Genomic DNA, 17,861 nt, shown 5'->3' on the forward strand with positions numbered 1-17,861 from the left:
GAGTTAGGCCTGGATTTTACATCATGCTGAAAAACGGTCAGTGATAAGAGTCCATTAAAACTAACATCTACCAGGGTAATTCCTGCAAAAATAGGGATTTGTGTTTGATACTTGGTGAATGTGTGTTCTACCATGTCTCACAGTTCAGTGATGATTCAGAGGCAGTTTCACACAGGTCTGCCTGGTGTTGTGTTTTTTCTTCATTCTGTCACAGTGCAGGTGCCATGCACTGCAGGAAGCAGATAGTGGAGTGCTGCCTGAGTGCTGATTCCTAGCCGTGACCTGGGACCAAACTGCTGTCTGATGGCCTGGAGCTTTTCATACAAAAGTTGGATAACATTATAGCCGTCAGAAGAAGGTTTATTGCAATCCTCTATTTAAAACTATTGCTCAGAGTTTTTGAAGAATATGGCATTCCTGTTTTCAGTGTCATAAACGTGCTCAGTCACGCAAGTGATCACAGTGCAGCAGCTTTCACAAGTCTGTTCCGTCCGCAGCACTGCACAGTGCATAATTCCCATCAAGAAGAATGGGAGTTTATCCCTAGACTTAATGGCATACGGCGCCAGAATGCTCTCAGAGGTAGAGCTGGAGAAATGTGCCCTAAAGGGTTACTCTCACACTCTGGTCACGGTGTCTGAAATACGCTGTGTTGGCTGTGGCTTTAGGGTACAAACTGTTAAGCATGAGAAGTCATTTTTTGTTAAGCAGTGTCACTTTAGTGAAGTTTTTGTAAATTCATATCAAACCTCTTTGTTTCTATTGAAATCGATGTTTTGTTTCCAAGAGGAAGGCTTCTCTTCTCTTGCACAGTTGTTACAAATGGTTGCTGCATATTTTCTGGTCTGGAGTGACTTCTTGTGATGCTCAGAGATGTTTATTCTCTAAAAATAATGCATTTTTGTTGTTGTTGTTTAATTTGTCTTTTTACAGCTGTTCAGTGAAAAGATAAGCGGAGCAGAAGGAACGAAATTAGATGAAGAATTTCAAGAGATGGAAAGGGTAAGGAAAGCAACATGTTTTTCAACATTCTGCTATTGCGGGAAAAGAGAAACAATGCAGATACAGGGTTTTTATAGCATTCTAGAAACATAAATGGGAAGACAGCATAAACTTCTGGTTTAAATATCCCTGACCCCAAGACTATGAGCTAGGATATTTTTGATCTTTTTCACCTGGTGAGAAAAACAGTCATAGTAACGACTGTTGAGCTGGCAGGAAAAGTGTAGTCTGGAATGCATAAGCAGCATGCAAGACTGTTGAGCCTGAAAGATAAGTAGATACCCCCTTTGTAATATAAACCTTTCCTCCTTCCGAGTGGTGACTGCCAATTCATATATTTTTGCTGAAGTCTTGTCACAAACTGTGGTGTGGCTATTTATTTTAAGGTACCAGATTTGCTTTATTTTAAATATATTTTCATAAGCAGCTAGAATAATCAAATTATAAAATTTCTAGTAATAGATTTGCTTTTTACTAACTTTGTTACTTTTCTTTTTCAGAAAATTGATGTTACAAATAAAGCTGTAGCAGAGCTTCTGTCAAAATCCACAGAGTATCTTCAGCCAAATCCAGGTAGAGTAGTAACAGTAGGGGTCTGATTTTGCTGAAAATTAACTTCTTGCTCCGAATTTTATCCTAAGTGGATAAAAGCTGATTAGGTAATTACTGGGAGGCTTCTGGATGTCCTAGAGAACCTCACCTGTGGAGCTTGGATTACTGTCCAAACCATCTGTTGGAAGAACTTTCATTTTTTGAGAACTGACTGAATTCGCATTTAGTCAGCTAAATGTGATGACTTCAGAGATAGCTGTTTGTTCTGGGTACCTTACAAGATGCATCCCCAGAGAAGTTCAATAGGTTGCTAACGTCAACAGAAGAAGCATTTAATGGGTTGTGCCCACAAAAGGATGAGAGTATTCAGCACTTCAGCAAGGCCCAGCGAGGATGTTCAAGATGTGGCTAGTCACCATCCATGGCCCACATTCCTTGGGAAATGCCCTACCCTTGACTATTACTGTGTTGAAGAAGCTATTGAGTGATAATAGGAGTAGACTGGAAAACATTCCAAGAATAACTGCATGGTTTTGTCGTGATATGAGCAGCCTAAAAATAAGTTAATTTGCATGTATCTGTCCTTTCTGCAAAAATAAAAAATTACTGTCTTGAGTAGTGGAACCAATAAAAAAGTGGGAAAAAAAAAGTCCTACAGAACCCTCACAAGCAAGAGTATGAAATTGGCGTTGGCTGTGCTTATATGAGCCCATTCTGTGTTTGCTTTTTGCAGTGTTTTTAATAGAGTTCACAAACAGAAATACCCAAGGGAATGTGAATATTGGCAAATATCAGCAAAATTTGGCAAGCATTCCCACAATATATCTGTCTGGAGAAGTGTTGCCCGTCCAGCTGGGAATAAAGCAATTTCATATGACCTGTACTGTTGAATAGAATCTTACTTCAACTTTTGACTATGAAATACTGATAACAAAAGTGGATCTACAAACCAGCTTAGTGACTTGCTCTGGGAGATTGTTTGTTAAATGATTTATTGCTTTAAATATATTAATTTTAAAATTGTTTTTATAACTTTTGGTGATTTGTTCATGTCCTTTTTAGCATACAGAGCCAAGCTGGGAATGCTGAACACTATGTCAAAGATCAGAGGACAAGTTAAAACCACAGGCTATCCTCAGACAGAAGGACTCCTAGGAGACTGCATGATACGGTATGGCAGAGAGCTTGGCGATGATTCTATGTTTGGTGAGTTTGCGTACCTCCTTTGAGAATATTTCCATATAAAGTTCTTCGCAGAATATTACTCAGTGATATAACCTGTGTAAATAGCTAATCCAGGTAAGAGAGAAAGCTAAGTACAGTGATTAGGGAACGATTGATTTAATAATACACAACGCTTCCGTGTCCACTTCTGTTGCAGGTGGATTGAAACTTTGACGAATTCTGTTTCAAGGTTGATATTAAGATAAATATTTTTTTTCTAAGTTGCCAAAGCTAAATAATGTAGAGTGATCCGTAGATGCAATGTATTTTTTTGCTTAACCTTTAAATAAAAATGTTTTTTTACTGAGAAGCAAAGGTTTTCTTGAGGAGGTGGAGGAGGGAGAGAGGAAGGCAGTTATTTTCCAAAGGCCTACAGCAGACACAAAAATACCTCCTTGAAAGAACTATATTATAAGACGTGTTTGGTTTTTTTGTTTGTTTGTTTTGTTTTTTTCCTGAAGGGCTTAAGGGGAGACGGGGAGAGGAACACAGAATATGCTTTGGAGCAGAATTTTCCAGTACTCATTTTCTGTAGGAGCAAAGCAAGTGCATTATTTCTTACTTTTCAAGGGACTACAGCAAATGCAAAGATGCCTACTTGAGTTTTATTATAAGACGCATTTGTTGTTTCATATATATTGAGATGTAAGTAGCATGTTCTTTACCATAGGCCTTGCGCTGCTGGATGCTGGTGAAAGCATGAAACAAATGGCAGAAGTGAAGGACTCGCTTGATATTAATGTCAAACAAAATTTCATTGATCCCCTACAGTTATTGCAGGACAAGGATTTAAAAGAGATCGGGGTAAGTTTTTCCAGAGTAAAGCTTCATTTACCAATCATCAGAGTCAATCAGGCTTTAGTTCTCTGAGAGGTTTTTTTGGATGCCTAAAGGTAAATAAATGTCATTGCATTTAAGCTTATGTCTCTAGCAAAACAGCATTGAGATCTGCTTAAAATCAATCTCAGGCTGTTTTTCACCATGGTCTAGCTTGCTCAATTTGCTATATTGTCTATACATTCAGTACAAGAATGTAGTGAAGAAAACTATATTTCTTACTTTTCTACTGTTTTGTTTTAACCAATATTTGTTATTAATTGTTCTGAACACGAGTAGGCTGCGATTTACTGTGAGTGATTATCCTCTGCCTCTGTCACCTAAAACTCTTTATTATAGAGGCTGTATATGGCTGTTGAAGAAGGTTATTCAGAGCAATCACAGAATGATCTGAAAAGTGCCATGAATTGCTGAGGGAAAAGATTTCCACTGTTGGAAAAAATATAGGGTTCTGAGGAATGTATTTTTAACCTTTTAAGTAGGATTTTGTTTACAAAGTGACAATTCAAAAGAAAGCCAGGCAGTCTTGTCTGAGTCTGTTGATTCCAATAGACTTTGGTAATAAGCAAGTTGAAACCCTGATGAAATGTAGAAACGAAAGTTGGTTTATTTGTTAACGTGTAAATGGAGGTGAAAAACATAGCAAAAGGTAGTAATTGTGCCTTAATATCTGTAGCTGTCTCTTACAATACATAACTGTTTTCAGTTGTAGTTCTTCTGAACTGATAGAAATAAATTGTTTGATGTTAGCTTTAATGAGCATTTTTACTGTCACTTTCAGCCCATTCTGTAAGTCTGTCAGTCCCATGATTTTTGCAACAAAAAGCTTGTATAGTGATGTCGGATAAAAGTGTCAAGTTGACACCTAACGAAGAAAGCAAGAATATAAGATGTGTTGGAGTACTGCCTAGGGAATGAGAAGAGAAAATGACTCTTTAACTGTTAGCTGTCATATTGAGTATAATAGAAGAGGTAAAATTGAATTAAGTATAGAACAGAGGAGGCAGGGAGTGGCACATTCAGATGTTCTAAATTAGAAGCAGGATCCAATCTGAGATGTTGTACATTTTAGTAAAGTCCATTCCAAGAGCTGGATGTCTAAGTTTAGCAAATCAAGGTAGCGAGTTTCCTGAGTCTTAGCAGATGGTTGTTTATTCAATGTATATACACATTAAAATTGCATTCACGTATGCAGTCCTAGACATACCTGATGCTGCCTTAGATCAAAGGGATGGGCTGGATAATCTCAGCCTGGCGTTTCTTTTGATTCTGCATATGTCTGTAATCACATCCATAACTGAAACTTCCTTAAATCACAATGAGTTTGTATGGGTTTATCCCATTTGAACCTTCTCCTAAATGCTCTGTCTTATTTAGCACCATTTGAAGAAACTAGAAGGACGGCGTTTGGATTATGATTATAAAAAGAAACGTCTTGGAAAGATACCAGATGAAGAAGTTAAACAAGCAGTAGAAAAATTTGAGGAGTCAAAGGAACTAGCTGAAAGAAGCATGTTCAATTTCTTAGAAAATGATGTAAGTCTGTCCTCCGTTTTTGTTTACTGCATATATCCAAATGGGAAATGCATGTGGGTTTGGATAAAGCTTGTTTCATCCTTTATACGAGGCAGGGACTGAAGGCGGAGAATGTGCCTTTCTCCTTGTCTTGGAGAGGAACGTTATGCACAGCAGTACATGGGAGAACTCAAGAATTCAGCAGGTCAGACAAGACTGACACAGAGGTTTCATGTGTCTTTATTATCTATGAGCAATGAACTGTCTGCAAACAGAATGCAGGGAGATGAGTGGGAGGAAGAAGGGGGACTAACGCAGTCACAGAGCTGCTGCTTAAACCGTGAGCAAGAGATTTGTACCCTGCACTGGTTTGCAGGAGCGGCTCACTTATGCATAAAAAATTGTTACTGATGTGAAAGATCTGGGTGATTTGGACTCTAAAAATTACAACTACATTTTGGTTCTAAAAATTACTGCATCGAGTTTATGTGGGTTGTGCTCAGGTATTTGAACTTCGGCTCAGATTCCAAGTCCACAGTGAAATTGTATCTAAATAATTAGCAGCTGTGGTCCTTAGGATAATCCTCTCTTCTGTGCACATACAGAGGAATAGCAGAGTGCGTTCTCTTCCTGTGTTAATCATGGAACTGTACAAAAAGAAAGCTGGGTAGATGCTTTAGGGGCCATTTTATTATCTGCAGGCAGAATACAGGATATCCATTTTTTTCTAATAAGTCTCCATCGTTGTTTTTTTTCTTTTTGACTGGAATATGAAAGACAAAAGCAAAAAGAGGAGCTGTTAAGTGAGATCATTTCAATGCAAACAACTTCTCTAACTGCATAATAACCAGCTATAAACTAGCCTGTAGCTCCCAAACTGCTTGTGAGGGGGATGCGTTTGTTACAGCAGTGTGTAAGTCAAAAACTCTCTTGCCATTTTACCTGCACAAGTTATATGAAGGCAGCAAAAATTTAACATCCTCTATAAACAATTTCAGTACACTATTCCTGCTGTCCCATTGTAGGCTCTACCAGGTTGCCAATGTATGTGTTTTATAGTTCTTTGCATAACCAATTGAGAAATGCTTCAAATGTTTATTTAGCCAAAGCACCAAACCAAAGATGAAGCAGTGCATGGATTATAGTGAGTTATCTAAGCCACAAGAGAACTGATCAGGAATGACTTACCAGTATCATCGATTCTTCCTTTGGGAGGGAGTTCAACTGGATGTCCCTGTGAGGTCTTGTTCTAGTCCCACTTTCTTTTGTTTATATTTCAAGAAAACTGTGCTCTTTCCTTCTGATGTTCTGTGCTGACCAAACCTGCTTCCCACCCTCAAACTTCTCATTCCAGCCTTCTTTTCTAACTCTAGTCTTTCTCACTGGGTTTGCAGAGATGCTAAATGCAGTCACTTCCTTACTGTCCTTCCGTGTTCCCCAAGTGTCTCCCTTTTTTTCTGTTGCCCTGCAGTCTCTGTTCTCAGTGCTCTGGTTCCCAACCACGTTGCCAGGTGCCTCACCCAGACTCAGTCCTGATTCACATCTTTCTCTCTCTTTTCACACAGCTAGTTCCAGACCTCCCACACCGACACTTGTGCATGCACTTCTTATCAGATCCATCATCCTGCCTTTCCCACTCAGCCAGTCTCAAGCTCCTCGAGCTAAGTGCCTTTTCATCCCACGAGTCTCTCTGGCTCTTTCCCAGTCACTCCTTCTTCTCCCAGTCCCCAATTCCATATTCCTCCTTGCTCTCACTCATCTTGTCTTGACAGTCCTTGTCTGTCTATTTTCTCTGACCGCCCCATCCAAAAACCCAGGCACACTGTGCATTATCCTCAGCTGGTTTACATTACTCTCTCTCGACTTAGATGGAATTGTATCAGCTCTTAATTTGGTTCTGTGCATTTAATTTCTGTATGCTGTGTGACAATGTTTGGCTCTCTTGGAGTCCCAGCAGAATTTCTATTAATTTTTTCAACTGAGTAAAAGCAGAGAAAGTAGAGCTTAAAATTGCCGTGGGTCCATAAAACATTTGCAGAAAGCTTTCACAGACACCTTCTTGTTATCCAGCATGTGAAGATGTGGTGGAAAGGAAACATATCGGACTTCTTGGGCTCTGTCCTCCTCCTTGTCTTAAAGGAAAAGAACAAAAACGGAAGAGAACAAATAAGCATTTGTTATTGTTCCACTGTAGTGCATCTTGAGCTTTTCAGTTTTCATCACGGGAAGAGGAATGAGGTTATTTGTTACCTTTTTTTTTTTCTCTTTCACATCCTTCCTTTCCTCAGCATTCATACACTTGAGTGATTGGCTGATACTTCTTCAATCCAAGCAGGTTTGCATAATAGTAGATAAATCACATTTCAAGTATTGGTTTATATATAAAATGCTGCCATCTAGTGAGGTAAGTGCGGATAATTTCAGAACTGTAGTTCATAAACATGGCTAATAACCATTAATGGGTCTGAGTCACAAGAGTTGTCACAGTGTAATGTGTCCCAACATTGCTGATCAGAAAAGCTGCACTCTCACCTGCTAAGGGGTTGTGCACTGTAACTGTTTCAGGCTTGGGTGTTGACAGACAGCTGGCTTGGAAGTTGAAAGCAAAAGGGATTTGTACGCTGTGAAAGGAAATGACTTAAGGAACCAGCCCTGAGTTAGTGAACTAGAAGCTACACCTCAGTTTTGTTCAGGTTCCAAGTGACAATTTCTTTGATAGAATCACACGTACTTTTTCAATAGTCCCACAAGGTATCATGGTCTTTTGAGATACCAGATCTGTTTTGAATGATGTTTGTTTATGCTTCAGCTGAATGTACTGCAGGCTCCTTAAAACTGTTTGCTCTCTGTATTTCAGGTAGAACAAGTTAGCCAGTTGGCTGTGTTTGTAGAAGCAGCACTAGATTACCACAAGCAATCTACAGAAATATTGGAGGATCTGCAGAGCAAGCTGCAAAACCGGTAAGACTGAACCCATCAGAAAATTTTGAGCCTCATTTGCAGTTCAGGTTCCTTAATATGGAAAGTCACTGAAGCAGCAGATCTTGTGGCACCATCTCACACATGCACACTTGCTGTGCCCTTGTGCCCTTCTGGACCTCGTTGCTTTAAACCATTGCAACCTGGCAATTTATTGCTGAACTGTGAGCCTTTATGTACCATGAGATCTTCCCAGCAAGCTTTGAGAGTATGCAGACTCCCTCCCTCACATCTGCAGAGGTTAAGCAGGACAGCCTCCGTTTGTTTGTAGATTTTTTTTTAAACTTGCATACTTTCTGAACATTGTTTTGGAGTCTTTGCTGGGCGGTTGGTGTGTTTTCACTGAGATTATGGGGCATAACAAAACTCTGCAACAAAAGATTTTGCTAGCTGGCTAGGAGCACAGTTGTGATGTAATGAACTGTGGAAAGCCAGATATTTTGTGTCATACTAATAGGAAAAAAAAGCTGCTTTGTTGTACATCACTCAGAAAAGCAAAGGAGAACAGGAGACTTAAATGAATTGAGCATTGCCATAGTGTAGGCTAATAGTACTGTCAGAGTCCAGATAACTTCTTTGGGGCTTTTCTGAGAACAGACTTGAAGCAATGGATGTGAGCACCATACAGGATTAGCAGTGCCTGTATACCCTGCAACATCCCAACTGAAGGGCCAGTGTGATGAGGTGGTCTCAGTCGGACCACATGCACATATAGGAAGAGGTGTTGTGGCAGATTTGCTGTACAGATGATTATTTCCCTTTTTTTCTAATAAAAATGCACCATCTGAGATACAGTCCCTGGGCCTCTGTCCTGGCTGGGCTTCTGCATATGTCATTTACAGCTGAGCTTTCCAGACAGCTCATTCCTGGAACTTCTGCTGAACTCAGTGGCAGCTGTGGATGCTCAGCACTTCTCAGACTCAGGCTGTTAAGCTTTTTACCTCTGTCAGCAGGACCATAGCATTAAATAAAACAGAGACTTGTTGAAACTCAAGTACTGCATTAGAATTGAGCAGCGTTTAGTGAATAACTTCTTCTCCTCACACCATCACCCCGCTCCTCCAAAAAAACTAATAAAAGTCCAAAAACTCACAGCAGAAAGGTTTTTCCTCACCTTTCAAATGCAAATGTACTGAACCTGGATGGAAAGTTTGTGAGTATTTGCTCCTTCAAGTGAATCTCTTGCCGCTCTTTTCTGTGTTCCAGAATAAATGTAGCATCTAGTCGGCCTAAACGTGAATTTAAGCCAAAACCTGTAATAACTACAACTCTGGAAACTGGTGATAGTCAGCAGCACAATGGGATTGCATATAGTTCTTCTATAAAATCATCAGGTAAGCCTGTGGCCACAGAATTAACATTTTGGTGGATATTTTACCAGATTATTGCTTGTTGTATTGCTTGTACCACAAGAATGGTGGATTCATGAGGCATCTGTATGCAGGTATTTGACCCCAGTTTGTTCTCCAGGTCTGGAAATGAAATTGTGTGGCAGGTTTCCTCTCAACAGTCTTCTACCATCTGAATTTGAAGTGCGGCACTCTGCTGGGTTTTTTAGGTTGTTTGCATTGCCACTAAGGGTGAGAGGAGAGAGAATCACTTGCAGAAAGCATTTCATTTCTTGAAAAGACAGATGCCTAATGTGGGATGTTAGATCACTGTCTGGAACATCTCCAGCTGCTAATTTCTCTCAACACTCTGAGACTGTAAGTGATCAGCACAGGATCTTGACTATTAGCCATGTAAAATTCAGGGAGACTACTCCCATCCTAACTAATTTTATTAACATAATTTACTTTAATGTCCTTTCATTCCCCTAAAATACGCACTGAAATGTGTGCAATTTTTAAACTGAATTACTGGAGGTGTTCAAGGCCAGATTGGATGGAGCCCTGGGTTAAAGTGATCTAGTGGGTGGGAACCAGCCCGTGGCAAGGGTTGGAACTTGGTGATCTCTTCCACCCCAAGCCATTCTGTGATCCTGTAGCATTTAGGAACCCCTTGCTGGGGAAGCAGGGTCCCTTCTTGTGGTTTGGCTCTAATTCTACTGAGGAGAAAAAGGGGAAAAAAAGAAAAAGGAATAACTATTGAAAGCCCACAAAAGTTGTATAAACTGTAATAATGATTACCACTACTCATTGAAGTAACTTTTCCACATCTCATGAATAAACTTTTTTGCCCTATCTCCTTTATGCCTACAGTGAGTGATGACAGACCAACAACAACAGAACACAAACAACAATAATATGCAAAGAAAAGAGCATGAAAAAGCCATTTTGTTCTATCAACATGATTTGTAAGGAAAATAGAGAGGAGTCAGTGAGCCCAAGGTTCCCTTCTATACTTGGCATGAGATTTTGGATCTTTTTCTGAAGTTTTTTTCTTTTTTTTCTTGTAACTCTGGTTTCCTCTCTCCTACAGTCTTTCTCCTTTTTAAATGTCACTGGGAGAGAAACAAGGGAACTAAAGGTGGAAGAAAAAAGCTTAGAGCTGTAACTTCTTGTTCTTTCTAGAATCTCTCGAACTTTCTTGCACTCTGGTACAAGATGAGGCTGTTACACAATCCATGCTGAAAGGGATTTGCAGCAGTTTGGCAGCATAAATCCACCCAGCATGATCCTGCCCCTCATTTTGTTTCTTTGTGCTTCAAGCTACCTGAGGGTGTGTTAGTGAAGCTCCCCATGCTGCCCAAATGCCAATACAGCAGTTCTGTGCTGCTGCTGAATGTGGGATTGAGGGAGATAACCCCCTCTTTGCATGAGGGCCGCTGGTTCCTAAGACCTGATGGAAGGTCACATTCAGAGCACTAGGAATGTGTGCAGCAATGTACAAATCCTTAACTTTCTGGTTATTTTCACAGCACATCTGGATGAAAGCAGTAAAAACACGACAACTTTTATTAAAAATTTAGCATGAAATTTCTAGGCCCATATAAATTATCAAGTTATATAGGATTTTTTTGTGTCATATGTGGAGATAGGAAATTTAGATTCAGCATTTGTGCATAAACTAATACATCAAAAAAGAGATTCAGCAGTGTACACCTTACCATGGTTTACTGTCATCATGAACAGAGTGATCTAAGAGATATTTTAAAGGCAAGCAGCCCAGCCTTTGGGAGAAGGGCAAGTTAGATGACTTCTCAAGGTTGCTGCCAGCTTGCTTACTTAAAGAAAAAAAGCCAGTTTTAATGAGCTAAAATTCTGTGAAAGAACTGAAAAATGGATGGCCGCTGGTGACTAAGGTGGGAAAGGAGCAAACCACTTCCATTCATTGATTCCATTCATACACTACAGCAGCAGCTGCTTGCTTATAATGATGGGTTTTCACTTAATGCTTGGCTCAGTCAGTGCTATCAGAATGGAAAAGAAAACATAGTCATAAGAGGTAAAAAGGAAGTATAGGAAAAATTTAGGATCGGTTGCTGCAATTAGTGATGTTAATTTTATCAGAAAGACTTGGATTAGATTTAGTTTTAGAAAGACTTAGACTCAGTACTTGGAACATCTGTAATTTTTTTCCTCCATTATAATCTAGAGCTGTGGACTCTCTGTTTACCTCCTGAAAGCATTGCTCATCCTCTTCTTTCTTCCTGTTCGGTGCTCAAAAGTTATCCATATGAATTTCTGTGGAGTTACAGCGGGGTGAATGTACCCTGCTTGTCAGTGGGGAACCTTTCTGTTGCTGCTTAAAATTGTGAAACAGATTTGATTTGATTTGTGGTCTGTGATTTAGAAATGTGAACCAGGTGGCTGTAAGGAAAACACTGCACGATGTTTTAAGGGTTAGCATCATGATCATCCTTTCCTTTTGCTTAGAAAGCTTCATCCAACACAAGCACTTTCATGCTTAACTTCCCCTGTTTACACATTGGCTCTATCAAGATGTAGACCTTTAATTTCCCTGATGCTGTCATTGAAGTTAGCAGTATCTCAGCGTTCCATGAGCTCATGAACATCAACTGGATGGTTAAAAGTAAGCTGTGATACATTCAGCACAACTGCCACGATCCAGTTCTGAGTGTTGAAATGACTTTTTCTGTGTTCAGCTGTTGCTTTCTAGGTTAAGTATTAGTTTCTTGGAGCACAAATGGTATTTTCTTATGTACAATTCCTAACACATGGGGATTATTTACTACTAATGACTTGTACACATTTGCAGAGCTAGAGTCACAGAAACATCTTTTTAATGTTGTAAATTATTCAGCTACTTTGATTAAGCACAGACAACAAATCTGTGTTTTTGTTCTAATTCATTGTTACCCTCATTAATCAGCTGAGGCTGTGAGCATCATCTGCTCTACAACTCTTAAATGCTGTGTTACATCATGCTTTTCATTCTTCTTGTTTGTCAGGTTTGACTGTGGTATAAACTAATTGGGTCTGGTTGCCATGTGCTGGATTTTAACATAGGCATCTAAATGTTTACACACTTCAGCTGTGAGGGAGACTGGGACTAATTATCTTCGCAAGCTTCCAGCTTGTGATTATTAAAGTATAATTGCTACCATATATGTATACATCTTGGTATAGAAGTCGAGTAGGTGCAGGTATGGACAGTAACTCCTTTTGGAAGGACAAAAAAAAAACCAACCCAACACTCCGTGTTCTGGTTTTACCGTGTGGTGCTTCAGAAATCACAGACAGCTTGTTGCTTAACCTGCCTTTTGCTGTTTTTTCCATTTTGCACTGTCCAGGTTTAAGTGATCATCTTCAAATACGTGGCAATGAAATGTGGCAATCTAGCCCCACGATGGCAGAATTAAGGAGATGGGCCTGGTGCTGCAAATTCACATAAAACGTGCCTGCGGGGAAAAAAGGGTGTGATTTCTTTAGCTTAGGTCTCTGCAACAGAAGAGGACGAGCGAGTATTTAATAGATGGGAAAAGGCTGGAGTCATGTCACCAGTTCTGTGATGTTAAACAGTGTGTGTTGCAGACTGTCAAGCAGTGCTGCCCCCATTACTTTTGTCAGGGAGGCTTTGTCTCATTGGATTATACAGTAGCAGGAGCTGCCTGACTCTCATGAAGACTTTGACTGATCCAGCAGCCTGGACTGAAACCGGTTGTATTGGCTGTGACCATTATTTTGAAATCTTTCCAGGCTGCCAGACACTTCTTTTCAGTTCTTTGGAGCTAAAAGTGAACCAAATGCGATCCATCTCTTATCAGGTACCTTGCTGTCAGAAATTAACTGACTTGCAATAATAAATTAGCCCCATCGGAGCAGCTGGTAAAGGCTAGGAGCTTTGTCAATTATTCCAAGCACTGCCTTCTGCTGCTGACAGTGCTGGTGAGTTGGTATCAGCTTCACCTTGGCAGAGACTCTGGAAATAACTCAGCTATTTTTGAATGCAGTCAGTCCATTTTTGTTGTAAAACCGTGGCTCATCTTCTTTTCTGTGAATGGACTATTTCAGTGAAAATAAGTCCAGAAACAAGCTTTGGCCTGTGCCATTGTATTAGACAAGCCATAATTCAGTTTGTGCTTGTAAAACTTTGTTGTTACCCCATGCTTTCCACAGGCAGAGAACGAGTGCAGCTTTGTTTCAGCAGTGTCCTGGGGAGGCTTGCTTGAAGGGGGTCTTTGTGTTGACAGCTCTCTTGCATTGTTAATACAGCAGAAAAGAGCCTTTATTTGTAAAGGATAGAACGTATCCCCCAAACAAAATTAATTCCCACTTCCCAGTTGTAACACCAAATGTTATTCCTCATTTACTGATCAGCAGAATAGGCGTCACCTGGTTTCCTAGAAGACTTCTCCTGTTCTTAGAAAATACCAAAGTTACTTTTCAGTAGTTTCCTATACATCACTGTATAGCACATTTAAAAGTATGCCAAGCATTTTTAACACCTTAGCTATTATATCTGTATTGCTGTATCATTGGGTGCAGATTTGCATGGACAAAAATTGGTCTTCAGGCTGATGGCGTGATTAACCACGTGTGATAGCTGAGGGAGATAGATAGCTACCACTAGAACATTTGAGAGTGGTTGCAATGTTGCAAGTGAGACAACCACAGTAACTTAAAAGGTTTAACCACTTTAATCCTAGTAAGAGAGTGTTAAAGAGTTGTCTGTCATGCTGCAGTGTGGTTTACTGCTGTTTACACGGCAGCAGCGTGAGGTCTTTTCTCCTATTCTTCATTTAGAAGTGTATTTCAAATTAGCAGACTTTTGCTTGGATACTCTGCCTGTATTGTTGAAAATCTGTAATGGCTGAACTGTGGTTGAACCTCTCACTAGTCTTTGCCTGCTGAGCTTTACAGTTTGAACATTGGATTATGTTTTATTAGAATGTGTTACAGTAACTGTGAATGAAAGGATGTGTTACAGACGTATCTGTACCATGGACCCAAACCAATGACCCACCTCTTCCTGATGGTGACTAGGTGACTGCACTTATGAAGTTAATTTCTTTTGTTAGTGGTGATTGTTTTCTACCTTAATTTGTATTTTTTTTCCTGTAGATGTATGTACTTACTGCTGTGTTTCCATACAGCAACCTTAACATTATAAGAGTAACGTTGCCTGATGACTGCTATAATAGGATATGAGCAAGCAGTATAAGTCACAAGAACAGCCAGGTTGTATGTTGGTAGAGTTAGCTGTTTGTTTTCACCTGTAGGACTTTGACAGGCACCACCATTACTAGCATAACCATTGCTTTAGGTCAGGTGAAGGACATGGATAGCAAAAGATTTGAACACGTAAACTTGGGGAGCAGAAACTCAGAAATGTTGCTCACTGCTCAAGGAAAGTGCAGTTGGAAGCCTTAATGCAGGGGCAGCTGAAAACCTTGCTCCTGCAAATACACATGTGCAAAAATCATGACAGCTACATTTTTAGCCTGTTATTTTCATGTTCAGTGGATAGTGAGATGCTATAAAGCTTTCTTAACGCTTTTTTTTTTTTTTTTCCTGTCACGGGGGCAGGTTCTTCAATGCACGTGGATCAGCCTTGCTGCCAAGCTCTCTATGACTTTGAACCAGAAAATGAAGGCGAGCTTGGATTTAAGGAAGGGGACATCATAACTTTGACCAATCAGATTGATGAGAATTGGTATGAAGGGATGTTAAATGGAGAGTCTGGCTTCTTCCCCATTAATTATGTTGAAGTGATGGTACCCTTGCCTCAGTGATTGTGTCATTCAAGCTGTGAACATGATTTCATGACTGAAATGGATTCACAAATGTTCTGTCAGTGTGGCATTCTGTGAAAGCCTTGCTATTTGACTGACTTACTGACTTTTGTATGCGTCTTTTTAAAATGTATTTATTTTATATTCAAAAAAATTTTGCCTTCCCTGACACCATCAACCTGCAAAAAAACCCATACCCAGTTTTTTTGCTTTGTGCCTTGAAGATCACTGTATGAAGTGTTTACTGGTAGCTCACTGTTGCTCCCAAAATGCATTTATTTGCTATTATTGTACATTGGTTTGTTTTTTTAAATCTTTTGTTGCAATGATTTTACTATTTAAAACAATTTTTAAAAAAGACTGTAAGTGAAGCTAACTGTAATGAGTTCCTAAGTTACTGATATCACTGAGCTCTTTTCATCTATCGATCACACTGTAATTTATTGTGAACAAGTTAATCCATGTTTCACATTGTATGTTGACAAAAGGCAAAGTGATTGTTGTCAATATTACGATGTTGTTGTACTAAGTACAAGTTCTCAGAATTGAAGATTCCTATAATTTGCTGACCAAACTTAATAAATATTTCGGTGGGATAAGAGTGGTTGCCGCTTCTCTTCCTGTAGTGCTGGCATTTGTTTTTGTGCTGCAGGATCACTCTGGTTGGATAAGTCAGATTTCAGTGGAAAAACAAAGATACATTTTAAAAACCCAAACTATTAGTTTTATGACACCTCAGCAAATGGAATTGTAATAGTCTTGCTCTCTTGTCACTGACTGTGTAACATTCATAATATCTATTAAAATTTTCTTGTAGCAGGAGAATAAGAGAAAAAATCCTTTGAACCAAGTGCGAACTGATCCTAGCTCCGCAGTTTCCATAGACCTCCATTGAGATAAATGGGTGAGTATCACTGGTCGTGGTTACAAACAATGTAAAGTTAGTCACACTTCCTCTATTGTCTGTTTATTTATTACTTAAAGAATGGGGAATGAGGAAGAAGAGAGTAGATTGAGGGTAAAAAGGCAAATGCTGTAACTAAAACATGCAAAAAAGACCTCAAAATGAGGGACAGACAGGCTCAGGCTTAAGTACTGTCAAAGTGAATATAGATTTAATTATTCGTGTGTTAACCTTTCCCTGTTTCGCTCAGGAAATGTGGATGTAGTAATGACTGAAAAATTCAGCATCTCGAGACAAACATGATCTTTTGCAATTACTCTATGGACAAAATAGAGGAATGATGAAAAGGAAAGTGAACTCTTTATGGACAAAAGGCCTTGAATCCAGCTTCAGTGTTTCAAGCTCCATTTGATTCTGCAGTCCAGTAGAAACAGCATTCCCTAGAGAGAAAAGAATTTCATGTGTACCACAGGTGCAGTAACTCTTCTATGTAAGAAATGTAAATAGCTCATAGCCAGCTATTCAAAACATGGCTTTCCAGTTTCCCCCATCTCTGGCCTGGACAAGAGAAGTAGAGGATTATTCTTTAAATCTTTGGCTACGGCTGGCTGACTAATTAGGGCATGATAACTCTGGAAAGAAGGAGATTTATTAGGTGTTTTCCAACTTCCTGGGTGAGTAGCTAGCAGTTATTAGAGCAGAGCAGCAATGCAGAAAGTAACTTGGCCCTACCTAGTTCTTGAACAAAAGTGGCTGTGATATTCTGAATACAAAATGTTTGGAACAACTTTTAAAGGTTGAAGTATTTGAGATTCACGACCTATTAGCTTAATACCAAACAACTCAGTGTACAGTTGTTATACTTGTGCATCTGAGTTGGAGCAGTGAAAGGACTATTGCCTAAGTGTTTTCTGAAAAACAAAATATTTATGTTAACAGCAGCCAAGAAGTAAAGCTGTTGTGAACTAGAGTTTGACACCTACATTTTGCTTTGGTAAATAAGCAGTAGCCAGGGAGAAGAAAGACTAGTTAACAAAGTGGCTTGATCTTCTAAAGCTGGTAATGACGTTACTTGAAAAAGTGCCTTGAGTAGAATGGCCTTTTCATTTGAGTAAAGAAATCTAAATTTGGAGAAAATATGAAGCAGAGCTGTGTATGACATACATTACAGCATACAGTCTGTGGCTCACAGCTCTTCAATTGCATGCTAATGAATGTTAGAGTTTCTGTATACCATTCTAGCAATCTATTTTATGGAGTACAAGCAGTGGAAGACTGGATATGCCAGCCTAAGCTTGCAACTAGATAGATATACAACAAAACAGCTTACTGCTTATTCTCTGCTCTCAAACATGGTGCTTCCATGCTGGCCTTTCAAACTATGCTGTGCTACTTACTTATGTGCATTAAGGTGTTCAGCTTTTGCACTTTTCCTCCCTTTATCAGAGGTCTCTCCGGTCTTGTATTTCCATGGAGGACAAGAACTGTCGTCTTCCCCCTCAGAATTCCCTAAAGGAAAAAAATGAATGTGCACGTGCAAACAAGCACATAAATGAAAAATGGAATCCTTCCTAAGCTTTGCAGTAGGCAGCTTGCATTTAGTAGAGGCCCCTGTCAGCTACAGTACAGCTCTGTGGAAGAGCACTAAGGTAGAAGAAACAAGTCAGGAGAACTATACTTACTGCTTGGACTGATTAATAGAGTAAGTTT

The 17,861-nt window shown here is 39.5% G+C and overlaps 1 protein-coding gene across 2 annotated transcripts in view; it reads left to right on the top strand.

Moving 5' to 3' along the window:
- The window catches only part of SH3GL3 (SH3 domain containing GRB2 like 3, endophilin A3), a 50,212-nt gene that overhangs the window by 31,432 nt on the left and 919 nt on the right, over positions 1-17,861 (top strand). The window contains exons 2-10 of one of the 2 annotated variants that reach the window (XR_002441940.1): positions 934-1,002; positions 1,503-1,575; positions 2,617-2,760; positions 3,449-3,582; positions 4,993-5,151; positions 7,988-8,091; positions 9,316-9,443; positions 15,042-15,168; positions 16,065-16,151. Coding sequence is in view for 1 of the 2 variants with exons in the window: in XM_021407732.1 (XP_021263407.1) it covers positions 934-1,002; positions 1,503-1,575; positions 2,617-2,760; positions 3,449-3,582; positions 4,993-5,151; positions 7,988-8,091; positions 9,316-9,443; positions 15,042-15,247 (1,017 nt within the window). In the remaining variant the exon portion in view is untranslated. Of the gene's footprint in view, positions 1-933; positions 1,003-1,502; positions 1,576-2,616; positions 2,761-3,448; positions 3,583-4,992; positions 5,152-7,987; positions 8,092-9,315; positions 9,444-15,041; positions 15,849-16,064; positions 16,152-17,861 lie in introns of those variants that run through there. The other variant, XM_021407732.1, reaches the window with a different exon arrangement.

This window comes from Numida meleagris, chromosome 9 (assembly GCF_002078875.1).
Source record: "Numida meleagris isolate 19003 breed g44 Domestic line chromosome 9, NumMel1.0, whole genome shotgun sequence".
NCBI lineage: Eukaryota > Metazoa > Chordata > Aves > Galliformes > Numididae > Numida > Numida meleagris.